This window comes from Gopherus evgoodei, chromosome 4, assembly GCF_007399415.2.
Source record: "Gopherus evgoodei ecotype Sinaloan lineage chromosome 4, rGopEvg1_v1.p, whole genome shotgun sequence".
Taxonomy (NCBI): domain Eukaryota; kingdom Metazoa; phylum Chordata; order Testudines; family Testudinidae; genus Gopherus; species Gopherus evgoodei.
Window position 1 is genome coordinate 87,104,819 of NC_044325.1, and position 21,618 is coordinate 87,126,436.

Below are 21,618 nucleotides of genomic sequence, written 5' to 3' on the forward strand. Positions count from 1 at the left end.
TGTAGCAACTGTTTAACCACAACACAATAAAAAAAGTTGGGACCAGAAGTGAAGGATACCTTATACAGCTAAGATGGCAGGGGGATTATATTTAGAAATGTAGAAGGTGATTGCCCAAGCTGGAATTCAGCCAGGAAATTGGGGTTATTATTATTATTATTAATTATTATTATTTTAGTAACCATTGTATTAAATGCCATAGGATTTTTAAAAGCCACAAACATCTCAAGACCTAATTGCAGAAAGCCAGATTCCAATCCAGTGGCTGAACATGTGTCTTTTAGAGGCATTTTTAAATTTGTGAACAGTCCATTCCAATGAATACAAATGCCACAAAGAAGGAGAAAGCAAATCTTAATTTCCCAATGGAAAAGTAGGGAGGAAAATCCATCAGAGATGCTTACTGAGTTTTCCTCTTCCATATACCTCTCCTGTGGGAAAATCTGCCGTAGGATATGAATCAGCATTCAGTTTTTGCTCAGTTCTTATTCAGCCAGACTTTGATTGGAATAAGTAAAGGACTGCAAGGTTTGGCCCAAACAATCAGCATGTTGTTATGATGATGGATGCTAGGAAGGCATGATAATCTCTCCTGAGAAGTTCTAGTTACTTATAATACTGCAAGATACCAGGTTCAGTTATAGATTTCTCAAACTTTATCCATAGCCTAATAAGAATTCAAATGATAGTTGAAGAATTCTATTAAAATACATCTTATACCCAAACACTGAATTAATTTTTATATTGGTAAAAGCTTTATGTATATGAAATGTATGTGCTACTGCAAATGCAATTAATGGTTAAAGAAATGTTTGGAAGCTTACACGTGATATACAACAGTGTCTTTATGTTTATTTTTGTTTCCAAAATCTTGGTCAAGTCATCTGTAAATGGATTTATTCATCAAAGAAGTTTACGTGGTTAAATACATAAATATTTTTAGCATACCTTTTTATGTATGTATTCTTTTCTCAGTGATTTTTCTAATACTTTAGCTTCATATTCTGCTCTGGGATGAGCCTGTGAAATAAGTCACATTTAATAGTAAAGAAATTATATCGATTTCCTAGTTCATCTATATATGAACAAATGATAAGTCCAGTTCCTACTAATTTCCCATTTCTCATATGGAATTCTAATTTACTATACATATCACTACTGTAAAGTTGATAGCATGTTGGAGCTAAAATCTTTGAAGTACTATATCATTCTAAATTCTATTCCACGGAATAAATGCTTAGGAAACAGAAAAAAGCTCTACAGAATATATGAAATGTAACCCTGTGCAGATCAAGCATGGGTCATTGTGATTTACAGTGCAGCTTGCAGAGACTACAGATCACAACATGTGATGTCCCATCTTGATATGAGACATTGCCATTTGGATCAGGATGAAACATTGCATTCTACAAACTATAATCTCTATGAACCATGCTTCATGAAGGGTAGCTGTTATCTGCTATAATTTAGGCAAAATATGTGCAGCTCTTGGGGTACTGGCAAGTTGCCAATGAGTCCCTCAGGTGGGTCAAGTTTTAACACCAAATTTATTCATACCTACGGCAACATTCCTAGAAAGGTACATCTCTGCAATGCAACAGACGCTGCATATTAGACTAACCACATACAATGAAAAGAGGAGATTTTGGAAAAATAACCCGAAATAGAAGGAACAAGATAGCTGAAGGATTCCAAAAGTACCCACAAGAATGCACTGGATGGAAAAATAAAATGAATTTGAAAAAAAAGAAGTCCAACCACTGGAAAAAAGGAAAGAAAGAATCACTGTAGAGGGAGCTTTAAGGAAATTAGATGCTGGAAAAAAGAAGTAGGTTAAATCAAAAGATACCTTTCACTGATAGACAGGTAATAAAAAAGGTAGAGCAATTAAAAAAATTCCAAACCTTGACTGCTTCCTTCAGGAAACCAGAAAAGAAAGAAAAAAACAAAACACAAAAAACAAACAAAAAAAGATGATTACTGAACTGTTGCAAATTGCACTGAATTTATTTATTTTTAAATCACATGGAACAACATGATAGATAGAGTGGATGGATAGACACAACCAGGAAAAGTCAGTCTGCTCTTGTTTTCATATTGAAGATATACTAACATTACTGCATGAAAGAGTTTACTGAATAAATGTACCCAATAGAAGATTAAATATTTTAGTAATTTTGGATGCCATCTGAGATCCTGATTCAGCAAGCATTTAAGCATCTGCTTAAGTCCAATTGAAGTCAATGGAAAGTTAGGAGCGTAAGTGTGCTATTAAACAAGGGGCTGTATTAGCTAGCGGGAGCATATTAAGTGAAGAGTAAAATATATTTTATTAACAGCTGCTGTCTCTGGTCAGACATTGTTTTTACTGCAGAGAACTCTGAACGCACTCACGAAGGGGATAGCTGTTGGAAAGATACAGTTAATCCTTTCCATTTTCATGTATGCTAACAACTAGATACCTAAAATAAAAGGACAGTCGTCTTACAATAGCTAGAAATAAAAAACCAACCTCATATTGTCATTCAGTAAAATAGCAGGCCCCAATCCTGCAGTGCTCTGGCACAGGATATGCCTACATGGAGCACTTACCAGGACTGGGGCCCTAGAAACCAAACTTTCTTTTGAGAATTCAATTAAAAATAAAAAAGCTTTTGTAGAATTATAATATCAGGCCCATCAGGTAGCATGACACATTGTTTAATAAAAGGTCTCCTAAAATACATTCCCATAATTGAATAGTATTTATTGTGAATATAATCACTATGTCTAGATTGCACAGGCAGCCATATTTTTAATAAAAGAACTACAGGCATAACTTCCAAGAAATGAACTTTACAAAGATATAGGGCCCAGTCCAACTCTCATGGAAGTTAGTGGAACAGCTGCAGCTGAGTGATAGCTTTGAATGTTTTTTGGGGCTGAATAAAGCCCAAAATATTTACCTCTCAGAACTCCCACTGCCTTCAATTCCAATTTGCAATCCAAATATTGTTGCTAAAAAACCCAAAACACCTGAGATGGAATAAATCTAAACTTTTCTCCTTATCTTCTATGGGTGTTTTGGGTATGCCAAAGATGCTCAAATGAATTGTGCAGCTAGGGTCTCATCCAAAATGTATTGAAGTCACTGATAAACTACAACTGCCTTCCGTGGACTTTGGATCAAGGGCTTTGAAATGCAGATCCTCAAAATGACTCTTTTCCTTGTATTCCATAAACATTTTAATATTTAGCACTCTTCTCTCTAGACACTATATATTTAGAACTCTCTCTCTCTCTCTCTCTCTCTCTCGACACTATATATTTAGAACTCTTCTCTCTCTCTCTATGTATATATCTACATATATATAGAGAGAGAGAAGAGTGCTAAATATTAAAATGTTTATGAAATACAAGGGAAAGAGTCATTTTGAGGATCTGCATTTCAAAGCCCTTGATCCAAAGTCCAAGGAAGGCAGTTGTAGTTATATATATATATATATATAAAAATATATATAGAGAGAAGGAGAACAAACTCTTTTGCTTGGATCTTCCTATCTTTAACCACTCCCAAATATGTCTTTTGGCACACACAGCAAAGACAACCTCCAAATTTGTGTCCTAGTATTTTTACACAATGCTCCATACCAATGTACCTGCAATATTTTCCACAAAAATTGCCTAATTAAAATGTGATCCTGCACCATTAAAGTTTATGGGAGCTTTTCCCACTGACTTGAATGGAGTAACTATGCCATTTTCAGAACCTGATTCTTCATGCTGGTTTTACAATGGTGTAAACATTATTAACTTTCACAGACTCATTCCTGACTTATAGCAGAGTAGCCAAGAGAAGAGTAAGTCTCTCTGCTTTTAATATCCTTTGTTGAGTCAGGAAATTATGCATGAGCTATATATTCCGGGCCTGCATTACTAGGTATGACCTAACATTTTTTTTCTAAAAAGTGTGTGTGCACATGCGTGAGGGGTGTTGAAGATATACAGTTATGCTTCCATGGTAACAAGATGTGCTAGCAATACACCCACAATAAAAAAAACTCAGAAATAGTTCACATACAGGATTTTCCTTTGTACCAGGGAATTACTGCAAAAATCTTGCAGTATTCCACGAAGCAAAGTCTTAACAGTTTAGAATACGGCACCATTTACAGTATAATTATTGAAGTTAAAATGTAACAAAACCAAACCATGAAATGCAGTCAAACCAAACCAACTTAAAAACTAACCTCTTCTTCTTCAAACCCAGTCAAATCCCATCTATAGTTGAGACGCATCTGTTTTCTCTTCCAGTGTTCCATAAAAGTGGCAGCTGGGAATTAAAAATAGTTTGTTACAGCATAGTTATTTGGATCATTCATAAGGTCTTCCAAATCAAATTGGCCTGGGTTAGAATTTGTTTGAAGTATCTGCTTAGGTGTGTTGGGTCAAATTTATTCTCAGTTACCCTGGTGTAAATCCAGAGGATCTCCACTGAGAACAACTGAGAGCAGAATTGGCCTGATAGCTACAAGATGTTAACAAGTAAAACTATTGTGCATAAGGGCCTGATTTTGCATATCTGGTACATCCAAAACTTCTATTAGGTTTGAACAGAAGGTGGCTAGTTATTAGGGCAGCTTAATTTCAGGAGCTGTTTTTTAAAATAATTTATAATTAAATTGTAAATGGAAATTTATGTTGGTGAGAATTCTGAATTCCCCAGTAGGAGTGCTTGGTAAATACTAAGGGCCAAACTCTGGGAGCCAACTTTTAACTATGGGAGCCAAAAGAAATGCATTCTCACATACCCACAAAACCAGTTTGCTCCTTGTAATGGATAGTTAAGTGAACAATTAAGGCTGGGATTTTCAAAGGTACCTTGGGGAGTTAGGTGCCCAAATGAAAATTAACTAATATTTGTCTCTGTAATGATATTACAGGCATCTTTTGTATATGGCTGCCTAGCAATCTGAACAGTATTAGCTTTATCCATACACAACAGTTGAGATCTCTAACTATACTGGTATAGTTAAAGTGGCACGATACCCCTCTTCCCCATCCCCAAGTGTGGACACAGTTATAGTGGTCTAAAGGTACTTATAAGTTATTCCCATTAGGGAAGGAGAATAAAGGAAAATAAGCTATGCTGGTATAAGGCACCTTTATACTGATGTAAATATGTCCACACTAGAGGTTGTATTAGTATAACTGTTTCAATAAATAATCACAGACCTATCCAAAATAGTTATACAAAAACTGCATACAGACCAAACCTTCTAAGTGCTGGAAATAGGGAGCTTTTTAATGGCTATTGTAAGGGGATCCACGGTGCAGCAGTCATTTTGTTTTTAACAGGGTAGACCCAGGAAAAAGGAGCAATGTGAAAACAACTCTTGAGTTGCAGCAAATTTCCGCTTTTTATCAGTGTATGTGCCTTTGAGGTGGAGGAAGTTCTCAGAGGACATACATTTTAATGCTGGGAACAAACCAGCACAGTTCAGTAAATAAGTAATTATGAAAGCAAGTCCATTGAGAAAGGCTAACCTCCTGAGAATTCTTCTGCAGTGAATACTAACAGATGTGCTCAACAAGATGTACCATGATATTCAGTAAAACCTTGCAGTCAGAGAGGGGGAGAGAGAGACTAATATAAATAAAAGGGTGACTGGAATCAGGCTGTGCTTTTAGCATTCATCAGTCCTCCAACTGAAATTCTCACGTACAAAGCCTACAACAGAACTCCTTTATAAATCTTGTGCTTCCTGTAAATTGGTAACATCATAATTATATTGTAAAACAGTCTGTGATATAACCCTTGAGTCCCTGTCCATTCTCTGTGCCCCTGAGAGTTCTTACATTGTGGTCTGTAGTTTCCACGTACAGTGAGAAAATGAAAGACACATTGTTTCATGCTGTTACCAGAAATCATTTTGCAGCATCAACTTAGAAAAATGTAAAATGAAAATATTACATCCGAAACATAGCCATCTGTTAGCTCATATGAGAAGCACCAACTGATTGTGGCAGGTTCAAAGAAGTAGCAAAGAAAGAATGGCTTTCTGCCAAACACACATGCATTTTACATTTCATCTGTGCCCATAAGCACAAACTGAGCTCAAAGGTTCTGGTAGACTGCTTTCTAGATCATTATTTGAGCTGGGTTTTGAGGGATTCTGGATGAGGTTTCATACCACACAAATTCAGGCCTTATTTTTAGGGGACAGAAAATCAATGTCAGATTGCTAATTTAAGAGATGGGGGAACCGCAGCTCCCAGGTGCTGCGTGTGGCAGGGGGTCCCTGCAGCTCCAAGCTCTGAGCCACAGCAGAGGGGATCTCAGCAGCCGCAGATGGTGAGGGGACCCAGAGCTCTTAGCTGCTGGCCCCAGAGCTCTGAGCTGCTGTGGGCAGCGGGGATCCCCGCAGCTCCTAGTTGTCGTGGGCAGCAGGGGAACCCCGGATCTCTGAGTCGCTGCAGACGAGGGAGGGCCCCTTACAACTCTCAACAACCATAGGTGGTGGGAGGCCCCCTGGAGCTTGAGCCACTGCAGGTGCCCATACAGCTCTCGGCTGCTGCACACGGTGGGGAAATCTGGTGCTGTCAGCTGCTCTGGGTGGCGGGGGGACCCACCTGCTCTCCTCCCACAGTAGGGCTTGGGCTTAGCCCCATTTTGTCACAGTTATTTTTAGTAAAAGTCAGGGACAGGTCATGGGCTTCTGTGAATTTTTGTTTATTGCCTGTGACCTGTCCCTGACTTTTACTAAAAATAACTGACAAAACCTTACGCTTACTGATAACTAATGAATGGACTCTTGTCTGCACAGCACTACAGCATGTGTGTTGGAGGTGTCATGAGAAATACCAGTAAGTCACTGAAACAAAGTTATGGTATGGGAAGAACCCTGTGTTTGGGAAGCACAGCATGCTATTGGCTTGTAGCAACAGTAGCAGATGTGGAACAACTGTGTGGGTGCCAGGCAGGTTGGCCATGTGCGAGAGGAAGGATGATCTTGTAGCTAAGGCCCTATCTTGTGACTCAGGATATTGTGGTTCCATTCTCAGCCCTTCCAGAGATTTCCTGTGTGATGTTGTGGAAGTCACTTAGGTCCACATCCACAAAGGGTCTCAGGCACCCAGATAACCATAGGAACACCACCGCTGTCCACAAGGCCTGAGTTAGATGCCTAGGCTTCCTATATGATGAATGGGGAGACATAGGTGCCTAGGAATGCAATCCACAAAAGCCAGTAATCTAGGCCAGGAGCCAATGGAATAGTTGATATGTCCTGAGGCCCACCCTTCACAGGGAGGTGCCTATATCTGCTTGTGATACATGAACTGGGGGAAGATGAGGGTTCCCCTGCCAAACTTGTCTGCAGGGCCTGATCCAGTAGGTGTGGTCAGAGGCTGTCCAACTCCATACAAAACAGCTGGGGGTGGGTTGGGGGACAGCTCCCCTGTAACATTTAGCCCAGTGGTGAGGGTACTCACCTGGGGTGTGGGAGACCCCATATTCAAGGCCACCTCCCTTTGCCTGATGAGGAGGGATCTGCCACCACACCACTTAGTGCTCTAACCACTAGGATACACAGTGATTCTACCTTTTCCTCCAGCCCAAATAATATTAAATCAATGATATATTTAAAGTGGAACAACTTAAACAGGAGAGTATCCCACATCAAAGTATCCCATAGCCCTGTGGTTAGGGCTCTTAGAGAGATGGTAGATCCCTGGTCAAAACCTTCTCCCCCTCAGGCAGAGGGAGGACTTGAGCCCTTGGTTTCCCACTTCCTAGGTAAGTACTAGGCTAAAGCTTATAAAAAACCTTCCTTTCCCCCAGTTGTTTTGTGTGAAGTTATGTGGCAGTCTCTGAGCACATCTACTGGATCAGGCCCAGCAGATAAGTTAGGTGAATGAATGCCTATCTTCCCTTGGGTGTGAATTGCTCTGGGGCTTAGGGTGAGAGATAGACATCTGGGTACCTAGAGTAGGGTTGCCAATTTTGGTTGGATGTATTCCTGGAGGTTTCATCACATGACAAAATCTTTACTTAAAGATTAATCTTTAATTCACATGGCCAGAGGCAGAAACATAGGTGTAGAGTGCACTTTTAGGCCTGGTCTACACTACGCGTTTATACTGAATTTAGCAGCGTTAAACCGATTTTACGCTGCACCCGTCCACACAACGAAGCCCTTTATATCGATATAAAAGGCTCTTAAAACTGATTTCTGTACTTCTCCCCGATGAGAGGAGTAGCGTTGAAAAAGGTATTGCCATGTCGGATTAGGGTTAGTGTGGCCACAATTCAATGGTATTGGCCTCCAGGAGCTATCCCACAGTGCACCATTGTGACCGCTCTGGAAAGCCATCTGAACTTGGATGCACTGACCAGGTAGACAGGAAAAGCCTAGTGAACTTTTGAGTTTCATTTCCTGTTTGTCTAGCGTGGAGAGCTCACCATCACAGGTGACCACGCAGACCTTATCAGCACAGGTAACAATGCAGTCTCCTGAGAATTGAAAAAGAGCTCCAGCATGGACCGCATGGGAGGTACTGGATCTGATTGCTGTATGGTGAGAGGATTCCGTGCTAACAGAACTCTGTTCCAAAAGATGAAATGAAAAAACATTTGAAAAAATTTCCAAGGCCATGATGCAGAAAGGCCACACCAGGGACTCAGTACAGTGCTGTGTGAAAGTTAAGGAGCTCAGATAAGCCTACCAGAAAACCAAAGAAGCAAACAGAAAGTCCGAGGCAGGGCCAAAAACATGCTGCTTCTATGCTGAGCTGCATGCAATTCTAGGGGGGTCCACCAACACTACCCCACCCCGTCCGTGGATTCCGAGGTGGGAGTGGTAATTGCAGCCATGGCTGAGGATTCTGTGGATGGGGAAGATGAGGAGGAAGAGAGGATGAGCTTGTAGAGAGCACACAGCACTCCGTTCTCCCCAACAGCCAGGAGCTTTTTCTCACCCAGACGGAATTAGCCTCCCAGCCCTCCCAAGCAACTATCCCAGACAATGAAGCCATGGAAGGTACCTCTGGTGAGTGTACCCTGTAAATATAAGACATGGTTTAAAAGCAAGCATTTTTTGGGATGCATTTGCGGCCAGTACAGTTACTGGCAAAGTCTGTTATGTCTGGAGATGGAGCGGAAATCCTCCAGGGACATCTCCATGAAGCTCTCCTGGAGGTACTCCAAAAGCCTTTGCAGAAGGTTTCTGGGCAGCGCTGCTTTATTCCGTCCTCCATGGTAGGACACTTGACCACGCCATGCATGTAGCAAGTAATCTGGCATCATTGCATGAGAAAGCTTAGCTGCGTATGGTCCCAGTGATTGCTGGCATTCAAGCAACATCCGTTCTTTATCTCGCTGTGTTATCCTCAGGAGAGTGATATTGTTCATGGTAACCTGGTTGAAATTCAGGAATTTAATTAAGGGGACAGAGATGGCCATTCCTACTGGGCTGTTTGCCTGTGGCTTAAAAGAATTCCTTCCCTGCAGGTAGCCAAGCGGGGGGAGAGGGGAGCACGATTGGCGCTGAGCATTTTCACGTTTGGCTAGCAGGGATCTTTCCTGCTACCAGCCACATGGTTGGGGAGGGGAAGGGGGGTGTTTAGCAGTGATCTTCCATGATACCAGCCACGGGGTGGTTTCTGCCGCTGCATGTTAACAGGAAAGAAGCAGCACTCAATGGGCTTTGCTTGCTATTTGGGAAAGGAGGGCGCTGGATAGACAAAGGATGCAGAAGACGAAAGACAATGGCTTACCATGGCCGCACGCAAGCCGAATTCTGCTGCCCGGACCTGTGTGATCTGTAACACCAAAGCCACAGGCCCTCAATATTATGATGCAAAATGTGACCTTGTAGTGAAAACACATGTGCTATGTAAGGTGAATAGTGTCGTTCACCGTGAAAGAGTATGACCATTGTTCTCTAAAATGTATCTTTTTAAATACTTCTCTCCATTTTTTCCCTCCCTCATGCAGCTGCAAATTTTTCAAGCCTACCTACTTCGTCCCGAACTCTATCTCAGATAAGGCGATGTAAAAAAAAAACGCGAGAAGAAATGTTTTTGGAAACCATGGAAGTGACCCGCAATGAAAGAGCTCATCTGAATGAGTGGAAGGACGTGGTAGCAAAGTATACGAAAGATGCCAGTGACCATGAGGACAGGAGGGACCAACATGAGACAGGAGGGACCAACGTGAAGACAGGAGAGATGCTCGAGCTGAGAGGTGGCGGCAGGAAGATCAGCGGTGGCGGGATTCAACTCTGGGGCTGCTGCGTGATCAAACTGACATGCTCCAACGTATGGTGTATCTTCAGGAATGGCAGCAGGATCACAGAGTACCGCTGCAGCCCCTGTATAACCACCCTCCCCCCTCACCGTGTTCCTTAGCCTGCTCACCCACCAGATGAGTAAGAACTCATGGGGATAGGCTCCGTGCACCCGCTCACTACACCCCAGTGGATAGCCCAACCAAAACGCTCTTATTATTATGGATTTTTTTTAGTGGCTTTTTCCTTCCCTACCATTCTCCTCCCAAACCCCACCTGGGCTACCTTGTCAGTTCTCTCTCTCTTTTTAAAATTAAGTAATAAAGAATACATGATTTTTAAACGAGAGTGACTTTATTTCCTTAGAAAGCAAGCTGTGATCTAAGGGGGTGGGATGGCTTACAGGGAATGAGTCAATCAAGGGGCGGGTGTTCATCAAGGAGAAACAAACACAACAGTCACACTGTACCCTGGCCAGTGATTAAACTGGTTTTCAAAGCTTCTCTAATGCGCACCGCTTCCTGGTGTGCTCTTCTAATCGCCCTGGTGTCTGGCTGCGCGTAATCAGTGGCCAGGTGATTTGCCTCAGCCTCCCACCTCGCCATAACTGTCTCCCGCTTACTCTCACAGAGATTGTGGAGCACATAGCAAGAAGTAATAACAATGGGGACATTGGTTTGGCTGAGGTCTGAGCGAGTCAGTAATGTGCGCCCGCGCACCTTTAAATGGCCAAATGCACATTCTACCACCATTCTGCACTTGCTCAGCCTGTAGTTGAACAGCTCCTGACTACTGTCCAGGCTGCCTGTGTATGGCTTCATGAGCCATGGCATCAAGGGGTAGGCTTGGTCAGTCAGGATAACGACAGGCATTTCAACATCCCCAACTGTTATTTTCTGGTTTGGGAAGTAATTCCCTTGCTGCAGCCGTTAAACAGAATAGTGTTCCTGAAGATGCGAGCGTCATGAACCCTTCCCAGCCATCCCACGTGGATGCTGGTGAAATGTTCCTTGTGATCCACCAGTGCTTGCAGCACCATGGAAAAGTACTCCTTGCAGTTTACGTACTGGGAGCCCTGGTGCTCCAGTGCCAAGATAGGGATATGGGTTTCATCTATCGCCCCACCACATTTAGGGAATCCCATTGCAGCAAAGCTATCCACTATGACCTGCACATTTCCCAGAGTCACAACCTTTCGCAGCAGCAGCTTAGTGATTGCTTTGGCTACTTGCATTACAGCAGCCCCCACAGTAGATTTGCCCACTCCAAATTGATTCCCGACTGACTGGTAGCTGTCTGGGGTTGTAAGTTTCCAGAAGCACTTGCTTCTCAACTGTGAGGGCTGTTCTCATCTTTGTATTCTGGTGCTTCAGGGCAGAGGAAAGCAAGTTACAAAGTTCCATGAAAGTGCCCTTGCGCATGCGAAAGTTTCGCAGCCACTGGGAATCGTCCCACACCTGCAACATTATGCAGTCACATAATGTTTACCGGGCTCAAAATCGGCATTCAATGGTTAGAACCTGCCCCATTACCAGCAGGATCTCCAAAGTGCAGGGGCCCGCGGTTTGAGAGAATTCTGTGTCCACGTCCTCATCACTCTCATCGCCGCGCTGCCGTAGCCACTGCCTCCTCGCCTCGCTTTGCAGGTCCCAGTTCAGCATTGACTGCATGAGAATGCGCGAGGTCTTTAAAACATCCATGATTGCTGTCTTGAGCTCAGCAGGGTCCATGCTTGCCATGGAATGGTGTCTGCACAGTTCACTCAGGAAAAAAGGCGCGAAACGGTTGGCTGCTGCTGCTTTCATGGAGGGAGGGGTGAGGCTGTACCCAGAAGCACCAGTGACAATGTTTTTTGCCCCATCAGGCACTGGGATCTCAACCCAGAATTCCAAGGGGCGGGGGAGACTGCAGGAACTATGGGATAGCTACCCACAGTGCAACGCTCAGGAAATCGACACTAGCCTCGGTACATGGACGCACACCGCTGAATTACTGTGCTTTGTGTGGCCACGGGCACTCGACTTTATACAATCTGTTTTACAAAACTGGTTTCTGTAAAATCGGAATAATCCCGTAGTGCAGACGTACCCTTAGGGCATGTCTACATGTATAGTGCTGCAGTGGTGCACTTGAACCGCTACAGCTATGGCGCTGCAATGCATGCGGTGAAGACGCTTTATGCCGACAGGCATAAAAAGTGCTCTCCTGTCAGCATAAAAACCTGACCCCAGCAAGCGGCAGTAGCTATGTTGGTGGGAGAATTTCTCCTGCCGACATAGCGCTGTGCACATGAAAACTTATGTCGGTGAAACTTAGGTCACTCAGGAGGGTGGAATAGTTATACCCCTGAGCGACATCAATTTTCTCACATAGGCAGTAATGTTCACATAGCCTTACTCCAAAAAACATAGGCAGCTGAGAGGGTATTTTGTGGATCATGTGATCTCTAAAAGCAGTACATACCTGCCCAATTCTGGGGGTTAGGTGCCTATGTACCTTTATGTATCCAGGCCTGAGGCCTTGCTTTGAGGTACTAAAGCATATATGTAGTATTATTAAAGTTAATGGAAAAATTTAAGTGTTTAAGTTAGGCATACGTTTAAATCCTTTTTGAAAATCGGGGCCTTGATCGCCTTATATCTCAGTTCTTCATTGTAAAATAGGGGCAATATTTCCCTGCTCCAAAGAATAACTTCCTAAATGTCTGTGAGGCTTTCAGATGCTCTGGTGATGGAGGATATACAAGAATCCAAATACACAAGCAGTTGTGGGAGAGGTGTTTTGCCAACATACCCCCAAGTTGTTTGTTTACTCTGACTTTGCATAATAATAGAGATTGCCCCTTCAATCACCAAAAAATGGGTGGAGGGGACTAATATACTCTGCTAAGGAATGGAACTCAGGCAATCTTCCATGTCATGATATATTTGAGTAGGCCACAGACCAATTGGAGTACCTGTTAATTCACAGAGAGAGAGAGAGTGAGAGAGCGCAAGTAGATATTTGATTACACATGACAGAATCAGACTATTTAAAGTCTCTGACATGGGTTGGCATGCTGCTCCGGGTTATATCACATTTCTCAATATATGTAACATGACAAGATGCTGTTCAAGATAACAGATCACTCATCTCCACAGATTCTGCACCTCTCCTCTTCAGATTTCCTCTGGATTATCTTATTATACCTGTTTGCTGAGTGCATTTTAAACTAACTCTCAACAGGACCATATAGTAGGTACCCACTCCACTTCCAACCTTACTTTACATTGAATAGAATATTCAGTCATAGCTGATGGTAGTGCAGCTTCTATAAATTGATGACTGTGGCCAGGAAAACAAAGTTCTTACTTTATTTTGAAGGATACACTAACCTCATCTTAAATTACTGCTAATAAAAAAATGGTTCCCTATACATCTCAGTAAATGGAAACTAGGGTTGTATTTCCAGAACTAAATGAGATACACAGTTTTTTTCCCCCTGCTGATAATAGCTCATCTCAATTGATTAGACTCTTCCTGTTGGTATGCATACTTCCATCTTTTCGTGTTCTCTGTATGTATACATATCTCCTGTCTGTGTGTTCCATTCTGTGCATCTGAAGAAGTGAGCTGTAGCTCATGAAAGCTCATGCTGAAATAAATTTGTTAGTCTCTAAGGTGCCACAAGTACTCTTGTTCTTTTTGCAGATACAGACTAACACGGCTGCTACTCTGAAAAAAGTATCAAAAATGGAGATCAGTACTCATACATGAAAGCCTGCATAGGCAAAGATCTCCTTGTGCTGCTTTTGGTGATGCACTGGTGACGTTGTGGCTATTCAATATGGTGGATGTTGGGAATGAATCCATGCCCCTGCCCCCAAGCTGGAGGCAGGCTATGAGGATGAAATGCAGCCTGTGGGCTGGAATGGCAGCTAGCCTTCGTCTGTGCTCCCTACGTGCAAGGTTTATTAGTTCTGTACACAAGTGGTTCCAGACTATCTATCTCCAACTCTCCTAATGGAAACCCCATGACTTGCAGAGGATGTGATTAGTCACTTAATTGGTATTCCCCCTCATGCAGGGCCAATGTGACGGTTCTATAACCAGAAGGGTCTTAAATGAAACCTCCACCAGCAAGTGAATGTCACCCATAAAGATTAGTAATGTTAGAAACTGGAGTTCTTTCTGTTCAGCCAACCAGCTAAAAGGAAACTATTACTTTGTGCTTCCCACCAGTGACAATGATCTTGACTAACTGAGTTCTCTATCCTAAAGGAATAAGTCCTTGGGTTACCTCAGCACTGAATCTCTCTTCAACATAAATCTCCTGTGTAGGGGTTTTCTGATAGTAGTGGGCTACTGTCCACACTAGAAATCTAGCTGAGACAATAGTAATAACTTCTAGCACTTACACAGTGCTTCTAACCATTTTACAAACTTTATCTAATTCATTCTCACAATACTTCCTGGGGACAGATAATATTAACAACTCAATTTTACAAGTGGAACCTGAAGCAGAGAAACTTGCTCAAGAGTTCAGGAGGAGTCAGCATTCGAAAAACAATTAGATCGCAGCAGCTTCAGGTTCATGGTCTTCTGTGCAGACCACTAGTCCAGGTCTGTTTCCTGATAAACTGAATTGCATTTATGAGTGCAGCAAGACTCGGTCATGTTTTGTTCTGAGACACAAACGGCCATCATGCTCCTCTTTCCCCTCTCTGCCCCACATATTCTATATCTTTTCAGCAATGTTCTAATTTGGAAGCTGGCTCTGTAAATAGATTTTGTTGGCAAGTTATGCAATCCTCTTAATGAAATCTAGACATGCCATGCAGCAGTTTTATGACATATGCTTAACAATTTCATTTTATATTCATCTGAGCAACCGCTTGAATTTTAACCTTCAGTCCAGAATATAAATTTAGAGATGACAGTTTCATTGGAAAGAAGGGGGAGGGGGCTGAGTGGGAAGGAACTTGACATAATTAACTGTCCAAGCATAAAAATACTGGTTTCACTTTTTTTGGAGTTTTTTTTCCCTCATGTATTTAAGAGAATTAAAAACCTCATGTCAAAGCCATAAATTTCTTACCCCACAGAGCCATAAAGACAGAGAAGAAGACAGTTGCTGGGTTGTCAAACAGGTGACTCGCTCTAGCAGTGGCACAGGAAGAGCTCATTTTCCAGTAACTGCATGTATTGTCACATAGAGGACACATGGTGATATTGTTTCTCTCATCACACATCTCCATACTGTGAGGAAAGCAACAAGTAAATGCAAAGACTAAGGGTTAATACATTTCATCTGCCATGCACAGGTTATCTCTTCTGATAAGACATTTGTCCTCTGCATATGCTCCCGGTCACTGAATGCACATTCATCTTGCAGGGCTGCCAAATGCTCCCTTTGTATTTCTTCTCACTTCTCAACCTCTTCTTAGTATTGTTACTTATTTTGTATTATGGTCGGTCCTAGAAGCCCCAAAATGACATCAGGGTCCCACTATAGGCCTGATCCAATTCCCATTCAGGTCAACAGGGGTCTCTCCATTGACATCAAGAGGAAATTAATCAGGCCTTATGCTATTCACTGTATAAACACAAAGTGTGAGAGAGAACCTGTTCTGAAGTGCTTACAATAAAAATAAAGGCAGACAAAAGATAGGAGAAAAATAAGTATTAACCCCATTTGACACATGGGGAACTGAGGCAGACAGAGAGAGAGAGAGACAGTCTGTGGCAGACCTGGAAACTGAACTCCGATCTCCAGTGTGTTAATCACAAAACTGTTCTTCCTCTCTACTGTCCTCAAGATGATCCCCTCACTTAGCTCTGTCTCTCAAACTACACTATCGGGACTATGTGACCTCAGATCAAGGCAACAATGTTAGAAAAGGTATATTAAATGAAATTGATCCAATGTTTCTGGCTTTGACTTGCACTCCATTTACTGGGGAAAAGAGACTGTTTGGCAGTCTGGTCTAAAGTTTGCTGTGTGGTATGAGAAAAAGTAACTTGGAATTGTCATTAAACCACTACTACATTCATGGATCTTAGAATCACATTTTTTAAGGTGCCTCAATTGAAATGCTAATTTTGCATCTACAATCAATTGCAGGTGCAATCAGTAGCATGCGAAAGTGATGGAGTTTAGGGGCTAGATTCTCTAGTTCTTCTGAGCTAAGCTAGGGATAGGACTGGTGGGGTGATAGATAAAATTGATTTCAACCTGCGCCAATGCTCAGCATAAAGTACAGCAGGAAGAGGACTGCTCTACTTTAAGCATGACTGCCTATGGTTCCCAGCAATTACTCTAGCAGCTGGGGCATGAAGATGAGCCCACTACACAGAAAAAACCGCTATGCTAGATGCTGGTAAGGGGATATCAGAGTAGCTTCTGAGCCAGCTGCTAAACTTGTCAACAGTTGGAGTGATGCAAAGCAACCCTATCATACCAGAAAATTTCCCCTGGACATCCAACTACATGATTTGTGGACACAGATCTCATTGTTCCTGGTTGATATCTAAATTTCTATCATTTTCACATGAAACAGATTATGGAAGCAAAACTGGAAATGCAAATTTAGAGGCTTTTTTTTGAAAATGTACAATAAATAACTAAATAGTATAATTAAAAAACACCAGGCACCTGGATTTCACTAATTTGACCAGATTACCTAGTTTAGACATATATATTCTTGAGCTGTCTTTGTTGTTCACAGTAGATGCTATCCACTACTTTATAACAGACATATCGTCTGTGTTCTGGTTACACAATTTTTTAAAGGTTCTTTTAAGATTAATTTATATAATGATCTGATTCACAATTATGAAAAAGGACAGAAAAGTTGCTGTCAACAAGTGAGCTAAAATAAATTATTTTTAGCACACACCTCATCAACAGGCCACACATGATTATTTTGTCACATCTCTGGAAATTTAAGTGTATATAAACTCAAAACTAAACAAGTGTTGATTCATCATAAGCTTAGCATGTAGACAAAATAGAAGGTCACAGTTATCTGTTTTTAACCCACAGCTGTTTTCCAGATTCTACTTTCTGAGAATATATATTTTGTTCTGTACATATTTTATCTTTCTACTGTGGAGAACAAACTCTTAGATGAATACTGTGAATACTTATACAATGTCATGCACACCTATGGCACTGTATTAATAAATAACAACAACAATTCACTATTAGATTATTAAGAATACTGATAACGTAGCATTTTTGCCAAGTACTGAATATTGTGAGCTCAGTCCTGAGACCTGCTTCAAACCCTTTGCAGAGTTCCAGCATTAAAAGGGAACAGAAAGAGGCCAAATGTTCCCTGCTAGAGATTCCCCTGATGTGGAAGAGTACCCATCACGGGTAAAGTGCTCAAATGGATGAAGCATGCAGGAGGTGTGGCCAAAGCTGACTGTGCTCTGGCAATTGCAAGCTGGCAGATAGACACTTGGGACCCATTGCCAGACAGCATATGTTAATGCAGTCCATCAGATAGAGGCTGGTGTAGAGCTGGTTCCAGGAATGGCGAGTTGTAACTAGCTTCCCGGTGTGCCAAACTCTAGGCCTTAATGACACTACACTTTCATAGATATGTAGCATTTTATTTTGGGCTTTTAGTTGCTTTAACCAAGTACCAGAAGGAAAAACTGTTGTTCAGTACAAAATCATGCAATTATCTTAATTTATTTTACATATCCTATAGCACTGGTATTTCCACTATACCTGACAAACTAAAACGAATGCCCAGAAATCTAATCTTTTCTCATCTCCAATGGCCAGAAATAGTTCACATCAATCAGATCAGGCATATGGAAGTTTTATGATGCAGCAGTTCTCAATTATAATTGTTCCAGAGCCAGGCTGCCTAGATTCTTAAATTGCTGGCACGGACATTCTATTTTATGCTTAATTGTATCTTTACTTCAACAGCTAAGAAAATGCAATGATGTTAAAACTTCGACAAATTATCTGATAGGGGCACATGCATTCACTAAAGCCTTGATTCTGCAAACACACATGCTTGACTTTATACACCTGAGTAGTCACATTGTGTGTTTACGATTGCAGCCTAAGTGTGGGATTCAACTTAATGCAGAGAGGCAAGGCTTGCACTGGAATTGTGCAAAGGAGAAAGACTGGCTGCACAGGGTGAATTTGTGTGCCTTGTACACCTTTTCATAGATTTCATAGAGTCTGAGGCCAGATGGGACTATTAGATCATCTAGTTTGCCCTGTATATCACAGGCTAGTAAATTTCACCCTATTACTCCTATACTGAGCCAAATACTTGGGTTTAAGTTGCTCTTTGCCACAAGCAGAAAACAGGAGAGACTGAGGTGCCACCAACACCTTGAGGCCCCTGAAATAGAAGGGAATTGATTGGGTGAGATTTGCCCAGATGATCTTAGCAGGTGATTTGTGCTCCATGCTGCAAAGGAAGGTGAAAACCTGCTAGGTCCCTGCCAATATGATTTGGAGGGAAATTCCTTTTCAACCCCAAATGTGGTGATCAGTTGGATCTTGTGCTTGTGAACAAGATACACCAGTCAAGCTTCTAAGAAAAAGGACACCAGACAGGGTGGACTAATACTCTGAAGAGACACAGAAAATCCTATCTCTAGCTGTGGCCACTGCCTGATTCTTCAGAAGAAGGTGACTGCCCCCTGCTCCCACCCCAAATACATCTGGCCAATTGTGCTTTGGGGGGAAATATCCTTCCTGACTCCTACAGGTGACTGACTGAATCTCTGAAGCATGAGATTTGTTCATAATCATTGTCTTGAAGTAGAGCTGCAAGTGTTTTGAGCATGGAGAGAGCTTTCTGTTCTCTCCAAGGCCCATGAAGAGAACAAATGAACATCAGGATTCACAGACTCTAAGGCCAGAAGAGACTACTATGACCATCCTACATCCCATGTGACTTCCTGCAGACACTGGCAGAATTTTTCCAGAAGCTGAATTTGAATATCTTTCTAAAAAGCTATGCTTTATCTCATTTTAAAGACTCTAAACAATGATGGTGAGTCCACCACCACCCAGGTAAGATGTTCAAAGTTTAATCATCCTCCCTGCTAGGAAATTACATCTTATTTCAAAGTTGACTTCCAGCCATTGGATCTTGTTATATCTTTGTCACCAAGAATAAAAAGCCTCTCCATCAGATATCTTTTCCATGTCTAAATACCTGTACACAGTGATCAAGTTACCTCTTAAACTTCTCTTTGATAAACTGAATAGATCAAGCTCCTTAAGTTTCACATTGTCATTTTTGAAATCTATTCAGTATGAATTCTCTCTATGCCATGAAAGAACTTTATGAAGGCAGGCTGACAGAAGGTAGGGGAGGGGCTCCACCATCTGTATTTGTGAAGTTCTAATGATTCAATCACACTGCATAAGTGATGCAAAAGGGCTGTGGCTAGTATGCCAACTGATGGCCTGGTCCCAGGTAGGATTGAAGATTTCACTGCTCCAACCCTACTCAGCACCAGCATAAAGCTTGAATTAACCATTAGTGTCATACATATATAACAGCCTGGATTCTGAATGCTGTTTGGATGTGTAAAGAAATAAAAGTGAGTATTTGCATATTTTTTTTACCTTGGTATATTCTCATCCACGGTTGCACAGCCATACAGAAACACAATAACCCCTACAATGGAAGCAGGAATGAGCATTTGAGTATAAACTCCCAGCCAGGCAAAATACAGTCCAATCTTCTCTCCAAAGTATTTTCTGAAATACATTGAGGAAAAAAAACAACGAAATGTTTACTATATCTTAAAATATATCATGGCTAAAATTACAAATCATAGCAGTATTAAGCTTGAAGGGGAAAGTAAACTCTTGACTAGCTAGAATGCATTTCCCCTAGGATTCCTTTTTGCATGCCTCTTGGAATGAATCCAGTGACGGAGGAACCAAAGAAGTCAGTTATCCCTACTAGCCAAACTCTTTTGCTCCTCTCTGGGTCTAAACTGATATATTTAGCTTAACCATGATCAAATATCCCTAAACAAAAATTTTGCCCTTTTCTTTATTGAAATTACTCCATGGTCCCTGAATCTCAACAATGACAAAAAAACCTCATCCTCAATAAAAAGAAGAAAAAATCAAAATCTTGTATTCTTTTGTGCACTTTAAATTCCCATTGTGGTAAGCAAGACTTTTGAATGTATTGTGATGTATGGTCAACCCAAGAGAGAGTGAAGTGGGAATTTAGAAAAAGAAAGCCTTGCCCCTGCTCCCATTAGAGCTTTAATGTAAACTTAACTGCAAACTGCAAAACTCAAACTCTGGTTTAAGTCACTTGAAGGGGCTGCTCTAACTATTCTAAATGTCTGTTTCTCATCTGGACCCATCACTTTCTGGTTTTTATACTTTGTTGGTCCGTCTAATGGTCTATAGTCACTGTAAGAACTTAGCACAAATATCTAAGTATTATAATATCCTACCACAGCGCTTTCACAGAGCAGGGGCAGTGAGTTATATGGGCCCATGGTGCCTGGACTCCAGCAATATTCAGGGCCCAGCTCCACCAATGTTTGGGGCCGGGTCTCTCCCCTGCCCCTCCTGCCACCCCCATGCACCTCCCCAGGACCCTGGAGCATCCCGGCCTCAAGTGGGTGGCTGCCCCTGCAGCTCCTTGCTATGCTCCACTCCGGTGGCTCCGAGCATCACACTGCAGCCGCAGGGTCCTAGTGCCCCATCAACTAGTGCCAAGGCAGGCTGCCCCTGCCCCTGCCCTTCCGCCCCAGACCCTTCCCTTTTCTGGTGGGACCCTCCACCAGCACGGCTCCCCACCTAACCTGTGGTCACCTCTCCTGCCCCAAGCTAGGCAAGGGACAGCCCCGTCTCCCACCCCCAGTGAGGCTACAGCAAGGGGCAGCAGCAGGGAAGGAGGCGCGCATGTGATGGCATTCCCCCCACTTGGCACCCACAACAGGGGAGGTGAGGGGGCTTCCTGGACCTGAGAGGGGCCCTACGAGCACATGCAGTGACAGTGGTGTGAGGTGAGTGTGCTGCCAGGGGAGAGGAGGGCCCCTCCACCAGATCTCGCTGCTCCTGGCAGAGAGAGGGCTGGGGGGGTGTCATCCACTCTGACCCCAGCCCTGGGGCAGCCTGCCTGCACCCAAAACTCCCCATTCCCAGCCCCACCCCAGAGCCTGCACCCCCAGCCAGAGCCCTCACCCCCCCACACTCCAACCTTCTGCCCTAGCCCTGAGCCCCTCCCACACCTCAAGCCCCTCATCCCCAGCCTGAGCCCTCATCCCCCCACACCCTAGCCCTCTGCCCCATCCCTGAGTCCCCTTCTGCATCATGAACCCCTCACCCCCAGCCTCACTGCACAGC

At 42.6% G+C, this 21,618-nt stretch overlaps 1 protein-coding gene across 1 annotated transcript in view; it reads right to left on the bottom strand.

Moving 5' to 3' along the window:
- ANO1 (anoctamin 1) overlaps positions 1-21,618 on the bottom strand; it is a 136,548-nt gene that overhangs the window by 23,180 nt on the left and 91,750 nt on the right. Inside the window, exons 12-16 of the mRNA XM_030560115.1 lie at positions 19,867-20,001; positions 15,346-15,506; positions 4,230-4,312; positions 1,905-1,916; positions 949-1,020 (exon numbers count right to left, since the gene is read on the bottom strand). Of these exons, the coding sequence (XP_030415975.1) occupies positions 949-1,020; positions 1,905-1,916; positions 4,230-4,312; positions 15,346-15,506; positions 19,867-20,001 (463 nt within the window). The remainder of the gene's footprint in view (positions 1-948; positions 1,021-1,904; positions 1,917-4,229; positions 4,313-15,345; positions 15,507-19,866; positions 20,002-21,618) is intronic.